The sequence below is a fragment of the Bos mutus genome, chromosome 7 (genome assembly GCF_027580195.1).
Source record: "Bos mutus isolate GX-2022 chromosome 7, NWIPB_WYAK_1.1, whole genome shotgun sequence".
In the NCBI taxonomy this organism is placed as follows: domain Eukaryota; kingdom Metazoa; phylum Chordata; class Mammalia; order Artiodactyla; family Bovidae; genus Bos; species Bos mutus.
The window spans coordinates 86,652,639-86,676,312 of record NC_091623.1 but is presented as its reverse complement, the minus strand read 5'-3'; the positions used below and the strand labels follow the sequence as shown (position 1 = coordinate 86,676,312).

Below are 23,674 nucleotides of genomic sequence, written 5' to 3'. Positions count from 1 at the left end.
ATATGTATGTATATTTACTTTTTAAATATATATGTATATCACATCTTCATCAGTTTGTCTCATAAAAAGTTTGAATGCCAGTGCAGCTGTATGTTTGCAACAAATACTTAGAACAAATAAGAGGTGTGACATGAATCACTCCAACAGTGACTGCAAAATATCAGTAATGAATGAAAAGCTGCGTAGTTGATTTTATTAAATACTGGTGTTGAAAAAAATTATTCAGTTTGTAATGAAAAATCTTCTGGCCCTCATCTTTGTGGAATAAAGAATGAAACAGAGAGAGGAGGGAAGAGGCAGGCCTACCACTCACACCTGTCAGGGTGTCTCTGCCAGCAGGAGGGAGCAGAATCTCTGGAAGACTGAGGTGGGTGCTATGGCATAGAAGGACACGAGACTGCAGGGGTCCCAGGGAACGGACATGAGACAGCCTATCCCACTGAGCATTCTGCCTCTAAATACACAGGTAGGAATCCAGCAGCTGTGCTCCTTGGAATTCACTCAAATGAGTTAAAAACATACACACACACACACTAAGTCGCTTCAGTCGTGTCCGACTCTGTGCGACCCCATAGACGGCAGCCCACCAGGATCCCCCGTCCCTGGGATTCTCCAGGAAAGAACATTGGAGTAGGTTACCATTTCCTTCTCCAATGCATGAAAGTGAAAAGTGAAAGTGAAGCCGCTCAGTCGTGTCTGACCCTCAGCAACCCCATGGACTGTAGCCTTCCAAGCTCCTCCGTCCATGGGGTTTTCCAGGCAAGAGTACTGCAGTGGGGTACCATTGCCTTCTCCATTAAAAACATATGTCCACACAAAAAACTGCTCATAGATATTTACAGCAGCTTTACTCAGGTGTGGGTGCGTTCTAAGTCACTTCAGTTGTGTCTGACTCTGTGGAATTCTATGGACTCTAGCTCCCTATGCTCCTCTGTCCATGGTATTCTCCAGGCAAGAATACTGTAAATGGGTTGCCATGCCCTCCTTCTGGGCATCTTCCCGACCCAGGGATCAAACCCGAGTCTCTTACGTCTCCAGCATTGCAGGCAGATTCTTTACCTTCTGAACCACCAGGGAAGCCCAGCTTTACTCATAGTTGCCTCAGATTGAAAGCAACCAAGATGTCCTTCCAAAGGTGAATGGATAAATAAACTTGTGATACATCCAGGCAATAGAATTTTATTCAGCACTAAAAGCAAATGAAAAGACATGGAGGAAACTTAAATGCATGTAAGTAAGTGAAAGAAGCCAATTTGAAAAGGCTACATACTGTGGGATTCCAACTATATGGCATTCTGGAAAAGGCACCAACTGTGGAAACTTTAAAAAGATTGGTAGTCTCCAGAGACAGGGGAGACGGGGATGAATAGACAGAGCACAGAGGAGTTTTAGGGGAGTGAAACTATTCTGATGATACCACAATGGTGACACCTGTCATTATACATTTTCCAAAAATCCCTGGGGCGTACAACAGCAAAAGTGAACCCTAAGTAAACTATGGAATTGGAGTGACAATAATGTGTCAATGTAGACTCATAGACTATAACACAGGTACCCCTCTGGTGAAGAATCTTGGAAGTGGAGGCAGCTGTGTGTTGAGGGGCCAGGGGGGGTATATGAAAATTGTCTGTACTTCCTGCTCATTTATGCTCTGAACCTCAAATTGTTCTAAAAAATAATACCTGTTTTTTTTTTGTTTTTTTGTTTTTTTTTTTTTAATGCAGGCAAGACCTTTGCGCACAGAAAAGTTGCCCAACAGCGCCCCCTAGCAGCACAAGCTGTGATCTTTCTTACAGAGAGTAGGGCTTGGAGACTAGAGATTTTGTTCCTCGGCTGCTGCTGCTGCTGCTGCTGCTAAGTCGCTTCAGTCGTGTCTGACTCTGTGCGACCCCATAGACGGCAGCCTACCAGGCTCCTCCGTCCCTGGGATTCTCCAGGCAAGAACACAGAGTGGGTTGCCATTTCCTTCTCCAATGCATGAAACTGAAAAGTGAAAGTGAAGTCGTTCAGTCCTGTTGACTCTTCGCGACCCCATGGACTGCAGCCTACCCGGATCCTCCGTCCATGGAATTTTCCAGGCAAGAGTACTGGAGTGGGTCGCCATTGCCTTCTCCCTTGCTTCTCTGAGCTTCACTTATTGATAACTTGGGCATGTTGGGGGTTAGAGGGAAGGGCAGGGTGAAGGAAGGATAGGCAGGCTGAGCCCTGGATTTACCAAGCCCTGGATCTGGTGTTTTCGCCAGGTTTCCAAGCCATGGCTTGTACTGAAGGCTCACGAAGTCTGCCACACTTGAGCTCAGAGCTCGCTGGGGTTTTATTGGAAGGTGTTGGAGGCATCCCCATGGTCTGTGGAAAGACCACCCACAGTAAGGTTTCCCTCCAAATGGTTGAACCGCGATGGCTGTGGGCCTCACCTAGACAATCTGCAGCTCTGCACGATATGGGCCCACCAGGGACTGTGTGCCCATCCCAATGCCAGGCCTGCTCACATCAGGCAGGTGGGTGGACAGGCAGAGGACCACACCTACACAGCAGGCATGCGCTGGGTCAGTGGCCACCAAGCAGAAACAGTTATGCACAGGACCAGTGGGTGACAGTGTCACCCAGCCTCACTGGTGATTTATGCTTCTCAAGGTGATGCAGTCCCAGGGAGCCTCTGGAAAACCACTTGGAGAGAGAGCTCTGGAGGCAGGATTTCTCATTTTCTCATCACTTTTCCATTTTCATGATATAACTCCCTCCTGGGGCCAAGGGAAGGGGAAAATGCTTTTTATATTATAGCAGCAGCCATGTGGAAAAGACATATTTCCCGGGACATTGGACTCGGGGTGAAGACGCACATTTGTAAAGCATATGTGAAAAATGTCATGCATGGGAGGTATGAAATATATGTCGTCGTGGCTCAGGCTAGTTTTGTGAAACACCATAGGACAAGGAGAGCAAGGCCACTGGGGAGAACGTGAGCTGCTGGCCTTGAGGCTGTGTCCACGGAGCCGGGCAGTGGACAGTGCTGGGGAAAGAGGTAGGTGGGCGTGGCTGCAGCGTGTTTTCATGTTTGCTGTCCTTGCAGAAGGAGGATTGGAAGGCAGGTAGGACACTCATTAGAGCACTTACCTGTTGGGAAGAGGGGTGAGGGACCCTGAAAGCTACTCCTTTTTATCTTTTCAAAGATTGTGAATAATGTGAGTGTATAACCTTTTCAAAACATTACATAAAAATAAAACAAAAGGCTTTTTCACTTTGTGCCTCCATCTCAGAACAGACCAGAACCTTCAGAGAAAAACGGCATCTTTATTTTTAAAAATATTTGTTATTTATTTGATTGCACCAGGTCTTAGTTAGAGCACTCGGGACCTTTAGTTTTGGCATGTGGGATCTAGTTCCCTGACCAGGGGTCAAAGCCAGGCCACTTATATTGCAAGTTTGGAGTCTCAGCCACTGGACCACCAGGGAAATGAAAGTCGCTCAGTTTGTGACCCCGTGGACTGTATAGTTCTGGAATCTATAGACTCCAGGCTCTATAGACGCCATAGATTCTATAGAATTCTCCAGAATACTGGAGTGGGTAGCCATTCCCTTCTCCAGGGGATCTTCCCAACCCAGGGAGTGAACCCAGGTCTCCCACATTTCAGGCAGATTCTTCACCAGCTGAACCATGAGGAAAGTCCAAGAATACTGGAGTGGGTAGCCTATCCCTTCTCCAGTGGATCTTCCCGACCCAGGAATTGAACCGGGGTCTCCTGCATTGCAGGCGGATTCTTCACCCGGGAACTTCCTCGCTCCTTTCTCTGTGCCCAGCGACTGGCTGTCCGCCACCCTCCAGTGCACAGTACCACGCTGTATGCAGCAGGCCAGCAGCTGCCACAGTGACCACCCCCCTCTCTCAGGGAAGCCTTTCCCCAAATAAACTGCAGTTCTCCTGCTGCTGTTTTAGACCGCCCCCTTGTTCTGCTTTCTAAGGAGGCAGAGGGCTGATCATGGGGCTTTTCACTGTAGCAGGTTAGCAGTCAGTCTCCCTCCCTGGGAATAAATCTGTAGCAGTGGAGCCCAGCTCTGAGCTTTCATACCCTTGAGGAGTAGGCTAACGGGGCTGAAGAAAGATGACTCAATGGTCTCCCAATATCTGGTCTCCCTTTTTCCTATGATAAGAGAGCTGTCATTTGGCCCCTGAGCACACTGCTACCCAGCCAGGTCTAGCCCCTGGCTAAGGCCAGGCCACAAGGATGTGAGTAGAAGTGATGCGGGCAATTTTCAGGATATGACTTAAAGGGAGAGGACTTGCCATGTGCTTTTCCCTCTGCCCTACCCGAGCTGGCTGGGATGCAGACCTGGGCGGCGAGAGCCATCTGGAGCGACACGGATGAGGACAATACTTGCAACTGATCGAGTGACAGGTTGGAAAGAACTCAGGTTGTTGACATCATGGAACAATCATTAGGAGACCTCAGCTGCTTATACCTGGCCTGTTAGGTAAGAGACAAATATGTGTCTTGTTGAAGCCTCTGCTTTATTTATTTTTATTTTAAAAATTGATTTACTTATTTATTTGGTTGCAACAGGTCTTAGTTGTAGCACTTGGAAGCTTTTATTGTGGCATGTGGGATCAAGCTCCCTAACCAGGAATCAAACCCAGGCCTCCCCTACACTGGAAACACACAGTTTTAGCCACTGGGCCACCAGGCAAGTCCTGGAACCATTGCTTTAGATCTGTGTTAAACCAACCAAACTTTCATTATGCCGGAAAGAGAAGAGAGAGAGGGAAAATGTAGAGAAAAACTTAGTGTGGGAAGTCTGGAGAAGATGAGATAGGACATCACCACTTTGCCTGTCTTCATCTAGGTTTTGGCAATCAATACAGTCACACTCTGATGCCTTACATGTGAAAGTCACTCAGTCATGACCAACTCTGCAACTCCATGCACTGCAGCCCCCCAGGCTCCTCTGGCCATGGGGATTCTCCAGGGAAGAATACTGGAGTGGGTTGCCATGCCCTCCTCCGGCGGATCTTCCCAATCCAGGGACCAAACCCAGGTCTCCCATATTGCAGGCAGATTCTCTACTAACTGAACCATCGGGGAAGCCCAAGAATATAGTGGGTAGCCTATCCCTTCTTCAGGGGATCTTCCTGACCCAGGAATTGAACTGGGGTCTCCTACATTGCAGGCAGATTCTTTACCAACAGAGCTACCAGGGAAACCCCGATGCCTTACATACCTGACCTCAATCTCATTTCCTCCTCCTCATTTCCTTCCTCGCTATTTCATCAGTGGGAAACCGAGGATTGGAGAGCTTACAGAACTTGCCCAAGTCCCTTGATTCATTAGTGGTGGATATGGGATTAGGATTCAGTCCACCTGACCCCCAAGCCACACTGCCTTCCAGAGACCCAGAATGCAGGTTCTCTGGGCATGGCACCATGCAGACTGTATGCGGAACCTTCCTTCTCTGGTGATCTCCCGCATTCTGGGGGCAGAGACTACTTTCTTTATGAGGGGCTGTGGCTTGGGGTACTCAATAGGACAGCAGAGACAGGAAAACAAGCTAAATGATGCCCCATCAACCCCAATAAACTTTGGGGCTTTGACAGGGTCAAGGGAGAGACTGGAGGGGAAGGGCCAGGGGGACCTGGAGGTAATGATTACGGCAGAACCTTGGCACACGTGCTGAGGCTGAGGAAGCAGCAGCCTCCTCCTTCTCTGGTTTTCTGACGTCTGGCTCCCTTGAGCTTGAGTGAGGCTTTGTTCATGTATGTCCCCATCTTGAGATGCCCCTTCCTCCTCATTAACTTAGTCAACTCCTACTGGTTCTTCAAGATTGGCCCTGCCATCATCTCAAGGAAACCCTCCTAATCCCCCTAGGCTGGTCTTGGCACATTGCTGGGACTCCCCTGTCCTCATGCTTCCCTCCTGGGTCCTACTGGGTGGTACCTGTCTGAGAGTCTGTCTTCTGCATGCACCTGGACCTCCTTGAGGGCAGAGCTTGTCTTCATGTGCTTGATCACTGCAGAGCCTATCCAGGGCTGGGTGCAGAGGAGGCCAGTTTCCTTTGAGTCCTCCCTGCTCCTTGGGAAGAGGTCCAGGAGCCCCATGTGGAAATACACATCAATGAGCTGGCACTTGGCTCTAGACGCATGCCGGGGTAGTGTCCTGAGCGGGGAAGTCTGGCAAGCTTCTGTTCTGTGTGTGGAAACAACTGTTGGCCCCCATGGGCTCAGAGTACATGCATACACGGGGGTGGCCCAGGAGCCCCACAGCCTAGGGATCCTACTACCACCAAAGCCTTCACTCCCCAGAAGTTTCCAGGATCCATCTATTTGTCCCAGACTGAAATGCAGGTCACGTGGGGTCTGTCTTCCACTCCAAAGTGAGGTTTCTGTCTTTCACTGGTTTTGAAATTCCAATTTGTATTAAGCTGGTAAAGGAGAATTAAAAGCAGACAATTTAAATTTGCAACACAAAGCCACAGAAATTGCCAGAGGGCCTTCCCTTTGTTTTGGCAAAATCAGGCCACGTTGCACTCTGTATGTGTGGTGACGGCAGCTTCCCGAGGTGGCAATTGAGGCTCCCAGCCCCAAAGCTGGGCCAGGCTATTTTTCTTGGCACCAGACACCTCCCGTGATTTAGCATTCTTCCCAGGAAATTCGGGTCCTTCTTCAGCTCCTGATGACTATTCCAGATGCGGGAGGTAGCTTGAGGTGTAAGCGGCAGAGGGAGCAAGTTGACATTGAGCACAGGCCTCCCCCAGACGCCCTCTACCAGTGGCACTCTGCATCCTAGAGAGTAGTTTTCCCTGTGGGTATTATCCACCAGTGTGAAGAATCAGTCTTCTAGGAAAAGCTCTAAATTAGGAGCAAATCAAAAGTTCGGAAGTGCTTTGAACCTCTGGGTTTTGTGTGTCTCCTGCATCAGGGGTTCAGAACTCTGCTCATGGGCTCTGAGTCTGGGGTCCAAATCCGCAAAACACAGTGCTCGGTGGTGGCAGTCTGGCCGCAGGTTTATTTAGAAACCCAAGGTAGCAAAAACGTAACAGTGACAACAACCCTTACTCTTAAAATCTGCGACATCGGGAACACTGGGAAAGTGCAGAGAGCAGGAGCACAGGACCCACTCACAGGCAGAAAACAGCCAGTGGTTCATGGATCCGCCCACTAACACCTCCCTGAGAGTTATATTGTTAGAAAACAATCCACACTGCTGAGAGTGCAGCGTGTTATTTTAAATGAAGAGTATTTCTGTTAAACAATATAAAGATGGGAACGTGAAATTAATGAAACCTACAAGGTGAATTTGAATGCTTTTTGTTTTGCATTGTAGCCAAGGTAAAGTAACTTATTTTATTCAACCAAATATGGTCAAATCCGATGAACTGTCACCATCAACCATACATCTTGTTTTCAGATAACTATTTCAAAGAAAACTGGATAACCACATGAAGCTGGACTCTGGGCTCCTACAGTATCCAGTATATAAAAGTTACCTCAAGGCCTTCCCTGGTGGTCCAGTCTTTTAAGAATCACCTGCCAATGAGGGGGACACGGGTTTGATCCCTGGTCCAGGAAGATTCCACATGCTTCAGAGCAATGAAGCCTGTGTGACACACGACCAAAGCCCATGTGTCCTAGAGACCATGCTCCGCGACAAGAGAAGCCACCTCAGTGAGAAGCCCACGCATCGCAGTGAAGAGTAACCTCAGCTTGACGCAACTAGGGAAAGCCTGTGAGCTGCAACGAAGATCCAGTGCAGCCAAAAATAAATAAAATAAACATCTGTGATGGTTAATTTAAAAAATAAAATTACCTCAAAATAAAGACCTAAATGGAATAACCCAAACTATACAACTCTTAGAGGATGAGCTTCATTACATTGGATTGGGCAATAACTTCTTGGAAGTGAAATGAAGTCGCTCAGTCGTGTCCGACTCTTCACGACCCCATGGACTGTAGCCAATCAGGCTCTTCTATCCATGGGATTTTCCAGGCAAGAGTACTGGAGTGGGTTGCCATTTCCTTCTCCAGAAGATCTGCCCCACCCAGGGATTGAACCCAGGTCTCCTGCATCATAGGCAGACGCTTTTACCGTCTAAGCCACCAGGGAAGCCCAGGCAACAAAAGAAAAAACAGGTACATTGGACTACATCAAAATCTTAAATTTCTGTGCCTCAAAGGACACAACAGAGAGAAAAGGCAACCCATAGAATGGAAGAAAATATTTGTGTATTCCATATCTAACAAGGGGTTAATATCCAGAATCTGTAAAGAACTCCTATAACTTAATAACAAATAACCTGACTAAAAAATGGGCAAAGGACTTAAAGTAGACATTTCTGCAAAGACAATAAATAAATGGACAACAGCATATCAAAGATATTCAACATCACTAATTGGGGAAATGCAAATCAAAACCACAATGATATATTCCCTCACCCCCATTAGAATAGCTACTATAAAATAAAAATAATAAAAACCACACAACAACAGAAAATAACAAGTGTTGTCAAGGAGGTGGAAAAATTGCAACCCTTCTGCACTGTTGGTAGGAATGTAAAATGGTGTGGCCGCTATGGAAAAACACTAGGGCAGATCCTCAACATATTAAACACAGAATTAACATATGATGCAGAAATTCCACTGCTTTATATATCCTAAAGAACTGAAAACAGGGTATCAAACAGGTATTTATGCATATTGTTCCCAGCAACATGGTTAACAACAGCCTAAAGTGGAAGCAACCCAAATGTCCATTGACAGATTAATAAGCAAAATGTGGTATATGCATACAGTGAACTATTATTCAGTCTTAAAATGAGTGAATTCAGACACATGCTACAACATGAGTGAACCTTAAAGATATTACGTCAAGTGACATATGCGGATCACACAAAAGGACAAATACTGTGTGATTCCCCTTATATGAGGTATCTAGAATAGTCCAACCCACAGAAACAAGTACAATGGTGGTTGCCAGGGGCTTGAGGGAAAGAGGAATGGAGTGTTGCTGTTTAATGGGTTTAAAGTTTCAGCTTTGCAAGATGAAAAGGTTCTGGAGATTGTACAAAAATGTGAATGTGCTTAACACCAGTGCACTGTGTACTTACGATGGCTAAAATGGGAAACTGCGTTCTGTGTGTTTGACCACAATTTAAAGAGAGAGAACTGTTTGCAGAGGAACGTTTTTATCGTTGTTGTCGTTGTTTGTTTTCTTTGTCCTCCTGTTATCAGATCTACATGGAGTACTTCTAGGCACCAGGAACCGTCTAAATTGCCACACAGAGTTTTTTTCATGGTGTGTTAAAAATCTGCCTTTGAAGACATGCTAATTTCAGAATACGTTTTATTTCTAAAATTTAGGCAAAGTATTTATGCTAGGCTTTTACCTCACTTAATTAAAAACAAAAAGCCCCTGTTTGATGTGTGGTGTGCTGCGTTTAAGGCCATCTTTCCTGGCCAGACGCACTGTCTAAATGAGACCAAGCTGCGTTTCTTCAATATGGGTTCTTGACTGAGAAAGAAAGAAGCCCTTGGCAAAACCTTTTGACCAGGTGAAAGCGGAGCCCTCTCCAAAAGTTAAAGACACTGGCTATAGGGCCCGGGGGTTGCACAGGGATGATTATCCTCTTTCTACAGATGAGGACTCCGAGGCCCAGAGAGGAAAAGCAATGTGCTACAAAGCATGTCCGCGGCAGAGTCAAGGCTGGGCTCCCAGATAGCGCTCCTTCCCTGCCCTCTGGCCCACAGCTGCTCCTCGGAGGCTCTGGGTGAAGCAGGAGGGGACAGCACTAGGCAGGATGCAAGACACGGCCTCCTTCTGCAAGCAGCCTAAGGGACAGTCCTGTAGCCCAGCGGGAAAAAAGGAAGTAAAAGCAGAGGTAATTGCTAGGCTCGCTGGTACTGGCTCTAAGTGGCCTGACTGTCCCACCCCAAGGTGAGAGCCCAGAAAGCCTCAGAACTCCCAGACATCCTGTCCCGAGGGCCTGCCTCAGGCATTGCTCAGGGCTCCGTTGTTGGATTTAGTGCTAAGGAAAACTGACATGTATTAAGAATCTTGAACAGTACATTCAGTTCAGTTCAGTTCAGTCGCTCAGTCGTGTCCGACTCTTTGCGACCCCATGCATCGCAGCACGCCAGGCCTCCCTGTCCATCACCAACTCCCGGAGTTCACGCAAACTCACGTCCATTGAGTCAGTGATGCCATCCAGCCATCTCATCCTCTGTCGTCCCCTTCTCCTCCTGCCGCAATCCCTCCCAGCGTCAGAGTCTTTTCCAATGAGTCAACTCTTTGCATGAGGTGGCCAAAGTACTGGAGTTTCAGCTTTAGCATCATTCCTTCCAAAGAAATCCCAGGGCTGATCTCCTTCAGAATGGACTGGTTGGTTCTCCCTGCAGTCCAGGGGACTCTCAAGAGTCTTCTCCAACACCACAGTTCAAAAGCATCAATTCTTCGGCGCTCAGCCTTCTTCACAGTCCAACTCTCACATCCATACATGACCACAGGAAAAACCACAGCCTTGACTAGACGGACCTTTGTTGGCAAAGTAATGTCTCTGCTTTTCAATATGCTATCTAGGTTGGTCATAACTTTCCTTCCAAGGAGTAAGCATCTTTTAATTTCATGGCTGCAGTCACCATCTGCAGTGATTTTGGAGCCCCCCAAAATAAAGTCTGACACTGTTTCCACTGTTTCCCCATCTATTTCCCATGAAGTGATGGGACCGGATGCCATGATCTTCATTTTCTGAATGTTGAGCTTTAAGCTAACTTTTTCACTCTCCACTTTTACTTTCATCAAGAGGCTTTTGAGTTCCTCTTCACTTTCTGCCATAAGGGTGGTGTCATCTGCATATCTGAGGTTATTGATATTTCTCCCGGCAATCTTGATTCCAGCTTGTGTTTCTTCCAGTCCAGCGTTTCTCATGATGTACTCTGCATAGAAGTTAAATAAACAGGGTGACAATATACAGCCTCAACGTAGTCCTTTTCCTATTTGGAACCAGTCTGTTGTTCCATGTCCAGTTCTAACTGTTGCTTCCTGACCTGCATACAGATTTCTCAAGAGGCAGATCAGGTGGTCTGGTATTCCCATCTCTTTCAGATTTTTCCACAGTTTATTGTGATCCACGTAGTCAAAGGCTTTGGCATAGTCAATAAAGCAGAAATAGATGTTTTTTCTGGAACTCTCTAGGTTTTTCCATGATCCAGCGGATGTTGACAATTTGATCTCTGGTTCCTCTGCCTTTTCTAAAACCAGCTTGAACATCAGGAAGTTCACCGTTCACATATTGCTGAGGCCTGGCTTGGAGAATTTTGAGCATTACTTTACTAGTGTGTGAGATGAGTGCAACTGTGCGGTAGTTTGAGCATTCTTTGGCATTGCCTTTCTTTGGGATTGGAATGAAAACTGACCTTTTCCAGTCCTGTGGCCACTGCTGAGTTTTCCAAATTTGCTGGCATATTGAGTGCAGCACTTTCACAGCATCATCTTTCAGGATTTGAAAGAGCTCAACTGGAATTCCATCGCCTCCACTAGCTTTGTTCATAATGATGCTTTCTAAGGCCCACTTGACTTCACATTCCAGGATGTCTGGCTCTAGGTGAGTGATCACACCATCGTGATTATCTTGGTCGTGAAGATCTTTTTTGTACAGTTCTTCTGTGTATTCTTGCCATCTCTTCTTAATATCTTCTGTTTCTGTTAGGTCTATACCATTTCTGTCCTTTATCGAGCTCATCTTTGCATGAAATGTTCCTTTGGTATCTCTGATTTTCTTGAAGACTAGCAGGCCCGTAAATGGCTCCCCTGGACTTGCACTGTCCACCCGGTCCGCCTAAAAGAGCCAGTCACTTGGGTTTTGGGATGCTGCCCCCTGGTGGCCAGAAGCTATAAGGACATGAGGTGGGGTGGAGGTCGGGGTTGGGGAGGTGGGGTGGAGGTCGGGGTTGGGGAGGTGGGGTGGAGGTCGGGGTTTGGGAGGTGGGGGCGGTGAGCAGCCCCATTGACTTGACGGGCTGAGTGCACTGCCAGCCAGACAGCTGGAGCACACACTTAGAGAAGGTAGGGCAGCTGGACCCCAGAGAACACCACCCATGAGGCACAATGGCTTCATGTTTAAGCTGGAGTGTAACAGACTGGGCCCAAATCCCGCTTCTGACATTCCCAGACCTATGATCTTAATTAATCAACTAATTGCTGTGAACCTCAGCTTTGTCTGTATAATGAGTAGCCTTCTCCTCCTGGGTTAGAGCCGTGTGCCCCTGCCATAACCTGGAGATTCTTTCTAGAGCATCCATTTTACTTCATTATCATTTAAAAATGGAATTTCTATTATATATTCAACTCAAAAATCATGGTTGTTTTAAGCAAAACCTGAAGGCTTCTGAGAACCTGGGGTTCATACAGGCTGTGAGTTGGGTCTGCCAGCCCCTCTCCCCAGGATGCACCTTCACTGGACTCTGCTCCTCTACCAGCCCTCTCCACGTGCTTGGCATTTTGGACACATCTCATTTAGCCCTCATGCAGCAACAGATTATCCTCATTTTACAGGCCAGAATTCAGGTTCAGAGGGGTCGAGTAACTTGTTTGAGCGCACACAGTTGCCACAAGAAGGAGCCAAGCCTCAGACCCGAGTCTGACACCAGAGTCCTCTCCTGCCCACCACAGTAGGAGCCCTGGAAGGTGCCCTTCCAGCTCTGAGCTCTCCAAGGAGCACAACTAGGGACATTTGCTCACTAATGTACTCTCCCCAGGGCCACAGCACCAACTGAGGGAGGCCATCCTAGCCAAGGGGGCCGAGCAGAGAGCAGCCAGCACTTCCACTTCCCCCACTCTCACCCTCCCTGGCTCTCACCCTGCCCCCCGGGGAAAGGCCAGACAGACGGTTACCAGCACGACTTCCTGCTGGCCCTCAGGAGATGTAGCCTGAGCAGTTCTTCCTTTAAAAAATTTTTTTTTATTTATTTGGCTGCACGGGGGTTTAGTTGCAGCATGTGAGATCTTGTTCCCTGACCAAGGACTGAGCCCAGGACCCCTGCCCTGGGAGCACAGTCTTATCCACTCGACCACCAGGGAAGTCCCCAGTTCTTCCTCTCGTCCGATAAATTCCCTGGCTGTTTCAGTTCTCTGTCTTGCCAGGAACTGCTTTGAACGGAGTTACTGAGGGAACTCAGGGGCCATGAGCAAGCTCTTCCACCCACTCTCCCGTGCCAGGGCTGGGATTGTGGACACAGCCTTTTTCTCACTGAAGTCTGTTTTCAGGGGGCAACGAGGAGAGGTGTCCCATGCCCCAGGAAAAAACTAAAGCGTGGAGAGGGGGTAGGACTCAACGGAGGTCATACACCTAGGGACAGCACAGCCCCTTCCAGGTTTCTTCCTGGAGCCCATCTCTGCTGGCGGGAAGAAATACCTGAGCATCACCAAGACGGGAAGGCAGTGTGTGTGGGGAACCATGGGGAGGAGGCCATGGTTCAGAGACATGCAGCTGGCTGGTGGTCTGGACGAGGCAGACCTACAGGCTGAGAGGAAAGGCTCTGGAACGTGGCCAGCCACCTTCCACTCAGCAGGCTCAGTCCCAGGTGTGTCTGCAGACCTTAAAGCACCCCAGAGTGGCCATCTGGACTTCTGGTTATCCAACCATCCACCCGGGAGGTGAAGCTGTACTGAGGGTTATGGTGCTGGCAAGAGCCCTGAGTCTAGCCTGACTGCCTGCCCCTGGTCCCTCTCCCTCACAAGCCAATCAGCATGCCTGAAACGCTGCCATTGGAACCACTGCATTCAAGGAGGCTGCTGCGTGATGATGAAGACAGAGATCAGGGTGATGCTTCTACTAGCCAAGCAAAGCCAAAGGTTGCCAGCAAAGCTCAGCACTTGGGTGAGAGGCCAAGGACAGAGTCTCCCTTAAAAGAAACTAGTTCTGTTGAAACAGACTTGGACTTTTAGCCCCCAGGATTTTGAGACAATACATTTCTCTATTTGAGCCACCCCATTTGTGGTTCTTTGTTATGGCTGTCCCAGTAAACAAATACACCAGTGAGTACCTCTCCATAGAGATCATTCAATAGTCTGGCCTCTATCACCATAGGCTATTTTATCTGTTCTTGCATTTCATGTAATCATACTGTCTGTATCATTTGTGCCTGGTTTCTTTTGCTCTCCAAAATGGTCCTAAGATCCATCTCCATTGTTGTATGTATCACTGGCTCAGTCTCTTCTTTTACTGCTGTGTAGTGTTTCATTGTATACATATTATACAATTTGTTTATCCATTTCCTTTTTAATGGACCTTTGGGCTGTTTCCAGTTTGGGGTTAATAGGATAAAACTGCTATGAACATTCTTGTCCAGGTCTTTTGTGGCATATGTAGTGAGATTGTTTCTGCTGTTTTTCTCTTTTTTTTTTTTTTTTTTTTTGACAGTTAAACTGTGGTGTTAGAGAAGACTCTTGAGAGTCCTTTGGACTGCAAGGAGATCAAACCAGTTAGTCATAAAGGAACTCAATCCTGAATATTCATTGGAGGGGCGATGCTGAAGCTGAAGCTGAATACTTTGGCCACCTGATGTGAAGAGCTGATTTATTGGAAAAGGCCCTGATGCTGGGAAAGATTGAAGGTAGAAGGAGAAAGGGATGACAGAGGATGAGATGGTTGGATGGCATCACAGACTCAATGGACATGAGTTTGAGCAAGCTCCAGGAGATGGTGGTGGACAGGGAGTCCTGATGTGCTGCAGTCCATGGGGTCACAAAGAGTCAGGCACAACTGAGTGACTGAACAACCTGTAGCTTAGCATGCCTAGTACTTTTTGTTGTTGTTCATCATAGAACACTGTTAATGAGAAGTTGTAGAGGCTCTGTATGATGTTAACTTGGTCTAGCAAGTATTTCTTTTTCTTCTAGAAGGCAGTTAGAGAAGAGAGATTGGGATCATCCGGGGCCAGGTTTCCACCTTCTTAAGACCTGGTCTAATTTAGTTTGTCCTTAATCCCCATGTACTGTACAGGGTCTCATTTGAAAGTCTGGGGGATTTTTCAGCAGGGTGCTCCTCTTCCCTGGTTGGACCTGACCTCCAAGAGACAGCCACACCCTCTGCTGAGCCTCTTAGCCTTTGAGCTCTTGCATTTATTTGGCTCCTTGGTTTCTCATTCCTCCTGCTTTGAGACCAGCAAGGCATCTTGAAGGTTGAACAGAATATGAGCTCACTTCTCTGCGTGCGCTTTTATCCAGGTGCTCAGCTTGAGAATTCCATGGACTGCACAGTCCATGGGGTCGCAAAGAGTCGGACACGACTGAGAGACTTTCACTTTCACTTGGCTTCTCAAGGGCTGAGTCCCCGTTTGTGCCTCCCCTGTCTGGGGAGATCCTTGAGAATCTCAGTGGCCACTCTTTGCTCAGCCTGAAGGCCTGGATCACTTTCAAACCAGCAAATGTCTCACAAGGAAGAGGGGTAGCAAGTCAGGCTTAAATAAATGGGCTTTCCTGGGACTTCCCTGGCTATCCAGGAGTTGGGACCTCCTTCCAATGCATAAGGTGTGAGTTCAATCACTGGTCCGAGAGCCAAGATTCCACATGCATCATGGCCAAAAAGAAGAAAACAGGCAGAACATAAAACAGAAGCAACATTGTAACAAATTCAATAAAGTCTTTAAAAATGGTCTGCATCAAAAATAAATCTTAAAAAAATTAAAGTAAATGGGCTTTTCTTCTCAGTGGGGTCCTGGACCCTCGAGTCTAGCTGCCTTGTTGCTCTCCAATATCTTCAAACAAATCTTAAAAAACCTACCACTTATAATTGCTCTTAGTGGAAGGTTAGTCTGTCACCACCTATTTCATGGTGGGAGTTGAAGTCTCATCATTGATTATTTGTCTCAGCTCCCATTCGTTGAGTTTGGCTCTGCGTTCCAGGTACCATACCTAAGCTTTTTCATGCTTTTCAAAAAAGGAATCCTCAGAACAGACCATTGAGGTAGGTGCTATGGCTGTCCCCATTTCATAGGTGGAGAACCTGAGTCAGAAAAGGTGAAAAGATTTGCCCAGGATCAGGCAATCATAAAAAAGATACAGAACTTGAATCCAGATATAACTGACACCAAAGCCAACCTTTAACTGATAGACAACCAGCCTCTCCAGTCTAGCTTTGAGGTTAAGAGCTGGCTCTAGGGACTCCTTTCTCCATGAAGCCCTCCTAGAATACTCCAAGTGTCTCTCTCACCTCTGCTCTTCTATTGCAACGACTGTGTATGCCAAGATCTCCATGTGCTCCCACTGAGAATGTTGGCACCCTGGGTATCCTGAAGGTACAGTCCCTGAGGGCGGGCCTCACACACGCCTGGCACAGCCGATGCAGACTGGGGCTCAGAGAGGGAGAGCGCATGGAGGAGATGGAGTACAGAGGGAGAGCTTGTTCATTCCTGGGGCAGGTACAGTTCCGGGAGAGCACGTGGAAGAGGTGGAGTACAGGGGGAGGGCTTGTTCATTCCTGGGGCAGCTACAGTTCCAGAAGAGCACGTGGAGAGGATGGAGTACAGGGGGAGAGCTTGTTCATTCCTGGGGCAGGTACAGTTCCCATCTCTGGGCGAGCCCCAGTGGTTGTGTCACAGGCTGGGGCGGGCAGGGATGGATGATTGTTTTCAGAGCTCTCTGTTTCTCCTTCCTACAAATGAAGCAAACAACTTGCTGAGAATAGAGGGTGCAGGCTAGGAATCCTGAATAGTACCCACAGAGACTTAGCCCCAGTGTGCGGCCTGCTGAAATCTCTGGGGCCACAAGGGTAACATGAGGAGGAAGTGAGCAGTGGGCCTGGGGGTCAAGGAGGCCGATTGGAGAGGCACCCGCTGGCTGATAGGAGTGGCCCAGCCTACAACACTCACCTGTATAATCTCCAAGAATCCTCAGGATAGCCAGGGTTTGATGGGGAAAAAGTGAAAGGATGATGTTGTTTACTTGTTCTGGGACCTTGGGCCCCTTGTTCGCCCCCTGTATAAGATGGGCCCATGTCTCTTGCCAGCTTAGCTGGTCTGTGGGTACAATGGAAGGAAGGCCACACTGGCAGACTAGGTAGAACTGCACCAACTGAAGGGTTACACTGTAGTAACGCTGGGTCACTTCCAGGATGGCCAGCCCCCACAGCACTGGGCACACGTCCATCTTGGTCTGGTCCAGGCCGCTCCCAAAGGCCAGCGGGACTGACTCCAGATGGGTGGACATAGGGGGGCCCTCCTGCTGTCCTACTGTGGGAGAGGCCACCTGCTGTGAGCAGCTGTTTTCCCCTTCCCTGGAGGCCCTGTCCTTTCCTGAGACACTCAGTGGACTACCATGTCCCTCGCAGCTCCCTCGGCCACCACCAGCCCAGCCACAGTGGCCTCCTCACAGCCTCCCACATGCAGTGGGGATGCCCCTCACTGGCCATCTGTCCAAAAGGGCTCCCCTTTCTAACAGGTCTGGGATGCCTTCCCCCCCTCAACACCCCACACCTGCCAGGGGAGAAGAGGAACTCAGCTGACACCCTGGAAACATTCTCAAGGTCCTCGGGCCTGCCGAGATGAAACCCAGGAAGGAACTCAGCGGCCTCTCCTAGCCACAGTCCCATGGGGTTTTCAACCTCTTGGCAGCAGGGTTGCACTTCTGCAATAGGAAATTACACTTCCAGTTTCTTTCCTAAAGGGAAAAAGGAAGAGAGCAACAAAGTCGATGGGCATGGTGACGCATCACCTCCCCAAACCACAGTTGTCATTGCCATCCCCAGGCCTGCCCAGCCCAGACTCACATGCCCCTCAACCTCGGGGAGCTCACAGCTGCTGTCCCAGAGCTAGATGCACCCCAGGAAGTAAGGTAGGTGGAGATCAGAGGGGCTTGAACTTAAACTTGAGGGCGGCGGGGCAGGGAGCAGGGCCCCTGCAGGCTGCTCACCAGGCACATACCCCAGAATAACTGGAAACAGGAGAAGAGCTCTGCAAGGCCAGGGGGATTGCTATGGGCTCTGGAGTTCCCAGCGAAGCAGAGTAAGGTCACAGGAACAGTGGTGAACCCTTCTTTCCAAGGGATTCTCTTAGGGTCCCTAGGCCATGGGATTGGTTCCTAGAAGTGAACCCCGAGTTTCTGGCCAGGCCTGAGGACTTGGACGTCCAGCTCAGCTGTTCTTATACTTATATAAATGAAAGTAAATAGGGCTGGTGTACACACACCTGAGGGAGAGGCTTTCTGCAGGAATACTGGGGCCAGACAGGGAATGTGAATGGGGTGTGTGGGGGCGGTGTGTGTGTATGCATGAGGGAAAATGGGGTTTCTTAAGGGCTCACCACTCACTGTCAGACTGAGAGGCTCTCACCATTACTTCACCAAAAGACAGGGCGTCCAGAGTGTGTAGGGGACTGAAGCCTGTCCCACAGCTTTTAAGGACCAGACTCACATGGGGTTGCTCTGGACTTGATTTCACATGATTTTCATGTGTGTGAGCCTCTTCTCAGTTAGCTATTTGGCAAATGTGCCTCCAGACACTTGCTGTCGCCTGGTCCTGTCTGTACTGGGCAGTGGGACTCAGGGCGTGGAGGCAATTCTACCCTCAGGAGGTCTCAGGAACGACAGAGAAGATGGGACAAGGACCCACATCACTGATACACAGTGGAAAGGGGGCAGCCCCGGGGGAGTCTTCTTGTTTGAGGGTCAGAGTGTAAACAGAGGAAAAGAGCTGCATGGGAGAGGTCACACATGAACCAGGCCTTTAAAGATAAGCAGTTTGGGATGGAAGATGCGTTTTCAGGAAAGAAAGTACTGTAAGCAAAAGCCTGGAGCTGGAAAAAGCATACAGTTAGCTATTCAGATCCACTCAGCCCTCAGTTCCTGCAGAAGGTGGTGGCAGGTCCTGGGCCATCTGGGGTTGGTACACATGCCAGGGAGTTTATGTTCCTCAGCTCCATGGGGGAACAGAGACTCCCTGCATGTTCCAGTTAGATTCTGAAGGACAAATTTCTGGCAATGAAGTTGCTGGGGCAAGGGACGTGTGCATTGCACATGGGTATGGCCAGTCGACCTCCAGGGAGCCCCTATCAGTTCTGAGAGAGATCTCAGCTCTTGCCAAGTGCATCCTCAGGACCCGTCTTCTGCCCTAGGCAGTGAGGAGCAGATGTTCGCAGCATTAGCATCCATAGGAGCACTTGGAATGTGCTTGTTGCTGCTGTTCAGGCGCTCAGTCCTGTCCAACTCTTTGAGATCTCATGGACTGCAGCACATCAGGCTTCCCTGTCCTTCACCAATTCCCGGAGCCTGCTTAAACTCACATCCATTGACTCAGTGATGCCACCCAACCATCTCGTCCTCTGGAATGTGCTAGGTGTCTTTGTTCTTCCTTGGTGTGTCCAGGCAGCCTTTCCCATCTCCCAGAAGCGGGCAGGGCTTCCCTCTTCTGGGTCCCTCCTTAATGCTGGGAACTGGAAGCCCCTTCTCCTTATGCAGCTGGGTGCTCCTGTTGATTTGCTCGTCCCAGCAGCTGGTCAGTGCCTGGCTCAGAGGAGGGCTCAGCAAGCGTTTGTCATGTGACTGTCGGATACAAGGAAGGTGGGTCCTGTCTTCCATTCTTCCTTTCCCAGGAAGCCAGGCAAATTGTCCCCAGATGCCAATATGCCACCAAAACCCCACCACACAGGCTGGTGTGCCTTGGACTTTGCAAAGACAAGGATGGATGTACCTATGTTATGTTAAAGAGAACTAAAATTTAGAGAGTGAGTGGCATTTCCCACTAACTCACAGAGTGTGTTAGGGATGAAGTTGAGGCTAGAAACAGTGGGCCTGAGCTTCACCAGCTCTGCCCATGGCTGCAGCCTGGCTGGAGCAGAGTGACCACATCCACGTTCAGTGCCCGGCTCTGCTTGGCTGGAGGTGACCAGGGATCCCTGAGGGCAGCAAGCATGTCTAGGCTCAAGGAGTCACAGAGGGAGTGACTGCCACCACTCAGGCCTGTGCATCTGTGTTCCATCTTTCCCAGGCTCCTGTCCATGGAGAGGCCCCTCACAGTCCTTCGGGTGAGCCTGCACCACCCCACGCCGGGCTCTGCCACCTTTGCTTATGTCCCTCCTCAGCTGGAACACGACGCCAGCCCACTGCTGGTGGGCAGGGGCCCGGACGCCCACCTCCGGCTGCAGCTCCCTCGCCTCTCCCGCCAGCACCTGTCACTGGAGCCCTACCTGGAGAAGGGCGGCACCCGGCTGGCCTTCAGCTTGAAGGCCCTGAGCCGCAAGGGCAGCGTGTGGGTCAACGGGCTGACGCTGAGGTTCCTGGAGCAGGTGCCCCTGGGTGCCGTCAACAGAGTGGCCTTCTCTGGCGTCCAGATGGTGGTCCGCATCGAGGGAGGCACCTCCCTGGAGGCCTTTGTCTGCTGCTTCCATCTCAGCCCCTCGCCTCTGATTTACAGGCTCCGCGCCGAGGAGACGGACGAACGGGAAAGCGTGCCCCAGGAGCAGCCTCCCCCAGGTTCCGGGCATGGGGCTCCAGATCACCTGGGGTTTCTCCACAGCCCTCTCCAGCCCAGCCCTGGAGGAGTGCCAGAAATACCGCTCCAGAGGGAGCCCCTAGACGGTTCGCTCAGCTAGCCCCGCCGGCCACCCTGGAGCACGCCTCGGCTGAAACAGGACTTGAAATATTCAAGCTACATCATGCCAGGTTGACAGGCCAGGCCCACATAATAATGAACTGATTCTGCAAACATGAATGGCCGGGGGTGAGGGGAGCGCCCTTCATGGCCACAGCTATGCGAGGTAACAGGAACTTCATATACTTTTAAAGGCCCTGAGGGATTCTGGGAGCCTCCCTCAGTGTTTCCCCACATTTCCCCCTCTCCTCTGACTAGGAGTTACTTTATGTCGCTAATTTTGTGTGCTGTTTAAGAGTTGGAGTTTGAGGTTGCACCAGGAATGCAGGGACACATGTAACAATTACGTTTGTGGTAGCTCGGGGTTACCTTGGGCTTTCAAATACCCACAGGCTCTCGGGGCTTAGGGAAGCCTGTGTTTAATAAACTGCAAGTATTTCATTAAGCTGGCATGCCCGACAGGATTCCCTGATCCCCCAGATGGGCCGCATGCACGCCACATCGTCACGCAGAGGTGGGGGTGGGAAATAGAGAAGAGGTGTAAGAGGAAATTGGAGAGGTGGGGGCTCACATCTCTGGAAAGAACGAAGGTAGAGTCCAGGGTTTCCTGGGGATGGGGAGCTGGGGGCTGGGCCTGCTTGGGAATTCACTGTCAGTGTAACCGCCTCATCCTCATGGTCCCTCACTCTCACCTGTGGATCGAAGTCTTGGAGGACCAGAGAGCAGAGGTCTTCAGGGGAAGGTGGCTTCACACAGCAATGGGCTCTTCCAGGACTAACTCTATGAGAAGGCGAGGTGGGAGGTTTTGGTAGAATGCAGTGCAGCGGTTACTTCACTCAAGGGTGGCTCATGTGCCCATGCGGGTGGACTAGCAGGGGATCAAGCATGGGCTCATTTTCTCAGCAAATGTTGGGAAGCAAGTGCTGGGGAGCAGAGCATAAGCAGCCACACTCCATGCCATGGGGATGGGGAGTGTGGTTTAGAAACCATGTTCACCTGTGTAATGAAAGGAGGGGCCTCAGACCCAGATGGTTGCCATCAGCCTAGACCCTGCTCTGTGATATCCAAGGCCCTGAAGCTGCCCATTGGCTGGCTCACATTCCAAGTCTGTAACCACCTTCAACAAGGTTTTCAACATTCTCCACTTCCTGCCCAAGAAGAGAGATCCTTTTGCACCCAGGCTGCAAGGAATTTCCACTGCACTGCCAGGTCTGACATCGTCTCCTTGGGAAAGATAGCAGTGGGCAGGACCCAGGCTGCTCTGACTTGGGAAGATTCTATTTTACAGGGAGTGAGGCAGATACACTCAAGTCACACCCACAAAGCAGGAGAGGATGAGTGGTGTAAGAGAAAGGGGCTGTCCAAAGCTGTGAATGGCCCAGGGGGCTCGCAAAGCAGTCCTTCACTCAGTCATTCATCAGACTTTCACCAAGCACCTACCTTGCGTCAGATGCTGTGCAAAGCCCCAGGAACCAGCGATGAACAGGCTGACCAAGCCCCTGCCCTCAAGGAGTTTACAGGGGACTCAGTAAAGACATGCATTCTGGAGTTAACTCACTGTAGGCAATGCTAGAGACATCGTGTTTTCTCTCTCTTCACACTGGGGTTATTAACCTCAGCTCTACGCTTAAGTGACCGTGTCTGGTGAGTACTTGCTATGTGCTCAGCACTCTGCTAGGTGCTATGTGCATTCCCCCATTCAATCTTCACAACACCCAGACAGACACACTGTACAAATGAGGAAGCTGAAGCTCAGGAAGGTGAAATATCTTGCTCAACATCACGCCACTCACAAGCTATGTGATCTCAGGCAAATGACTTAGCCTACTTTTGTCTCTCCATTTATCCTGGAAAATGGGTAAGATGATAGCACCTCCCTGCTGGAGCTGTTGCGAAGGTGTTAGGAGGTGGCATGCATAAAGCCTTTAGGGCAGCACCGGGCACACAGTGGGCGCTCAGTAAGCATTAGCTTCTATTGCGAGACCCGAGAGAGGGCAACATAGGTGCTGACCCGGGGCTCACTTAAATAGGTACATGGAGTGGGAGAAATTTGGGAGCTGGGCAGACTGGCACCAGAGCCTGAGGACTTATCCATATTCTGTGATTCCCTAGTGAAAAATTTTGTCTTAGCCATGGACTAGTGGGCAGTCAGGACTGGGTTGACTATCATAAATGTTGGCACCAGAAGGCCCACTCTTTGGAGTTTGTAGAATGGGAAACACAAGGGTCAAGGCTGGTGAGCAGCAGAAGCCATGTGTGGTGTGGTCTGACGAAGCCCACTGTTTTGGAGCTGCCTTTATTTTTTACACAACAATCCCTCCGGAGACCAAAGTGTCCCTCAAACTATGCATTAGGGAGCAGCAGCCCCTCTTGTGCAGAACTGAGAAGCCACTGCCTGGAGACTGAACATCAAAGGCGGAAGAAGAGCAGAAGCTGGCCGGTGGCTCCCCAGAGGCCCCAGGGTGCAGCTCCCCTGCTCCACCAAGGAACCTTTGCTGAACATGGAGAGTCCTCTGCCCTCCAGGAAGAAGTGAACCCATCGCAGCTGGAGGCCTAGCAGAGTCCCCCTGCCTCCTCCCTTCAGGAGTTTCTGAATTGTAGTGAAGTCCGTGAGGCCCTCTGGGCCCCAGTACAGATGACACAGCAGGCCGGAGGAGGGCAAGACCAGAGACAGGGTGGAAGGGAGCCAAGAAACATGCAGCTTGTTGTTTTCAGACCCCACCTGTTCGTGAAGTCCCTTCCAGAAACTGCCTGCCTCCTAGCATGTTTCCAAGACAGCAAAGCTCCACTCCATGCAAGCCTCCACTTTTCTTGGGTAGAAACCATTTCAATCACTAGAGCCCGACACCCACCCCCTTTCTCATCTAGCTATCTAAGCTAGCTATCTCATCCAACTAGTTAGAGCTATCAGGTTGGCTTCAGGCCCTGGTCCATGAACGTGATACCCCTTCTCTTTGCTGCTCAGACTGAGCAGGGTGGTGAGTCCCTCTCAACAGTGTCCTCTGCATTCTCTCATCTTCCATACACAGGGCAGCCCACATGGCTCAGAGGCATGCATGAGCGTGCGCGCACACACACACACACACACTCACACTGTGCTGGGTCCAAG

At 49.7% G+C, this 23,674-nt stretch overlaps 1 protein-coding gene across 1 annotated transcript; it reads left to right on the top strand.

The window, feature by feature from the left end:
• Nucleotides 1-17,737: 17,737 nt before the first annotated feature.
• On the top strand, nt 17,738-20,913 carry TIFAB (TIFA inhibitor). The gene is made up of 2 exons (XM_005890425.3): nt 17,738-17,813; nt 19,963-20,913. Exons 1-2 carry the CDS (start codon nt 17,749-17,751, stop codon nt 20,564-20,566), a joined length of 669 nt encoding a protein of 222 aa, XP_005890487.2. The 5' UTR covers nt 17,738-17,748; the 3' UTR covers nt 20,567-20,913.
• Nucleotides 20,914-23,674: the final 2,761 nt, after the last annotated feature.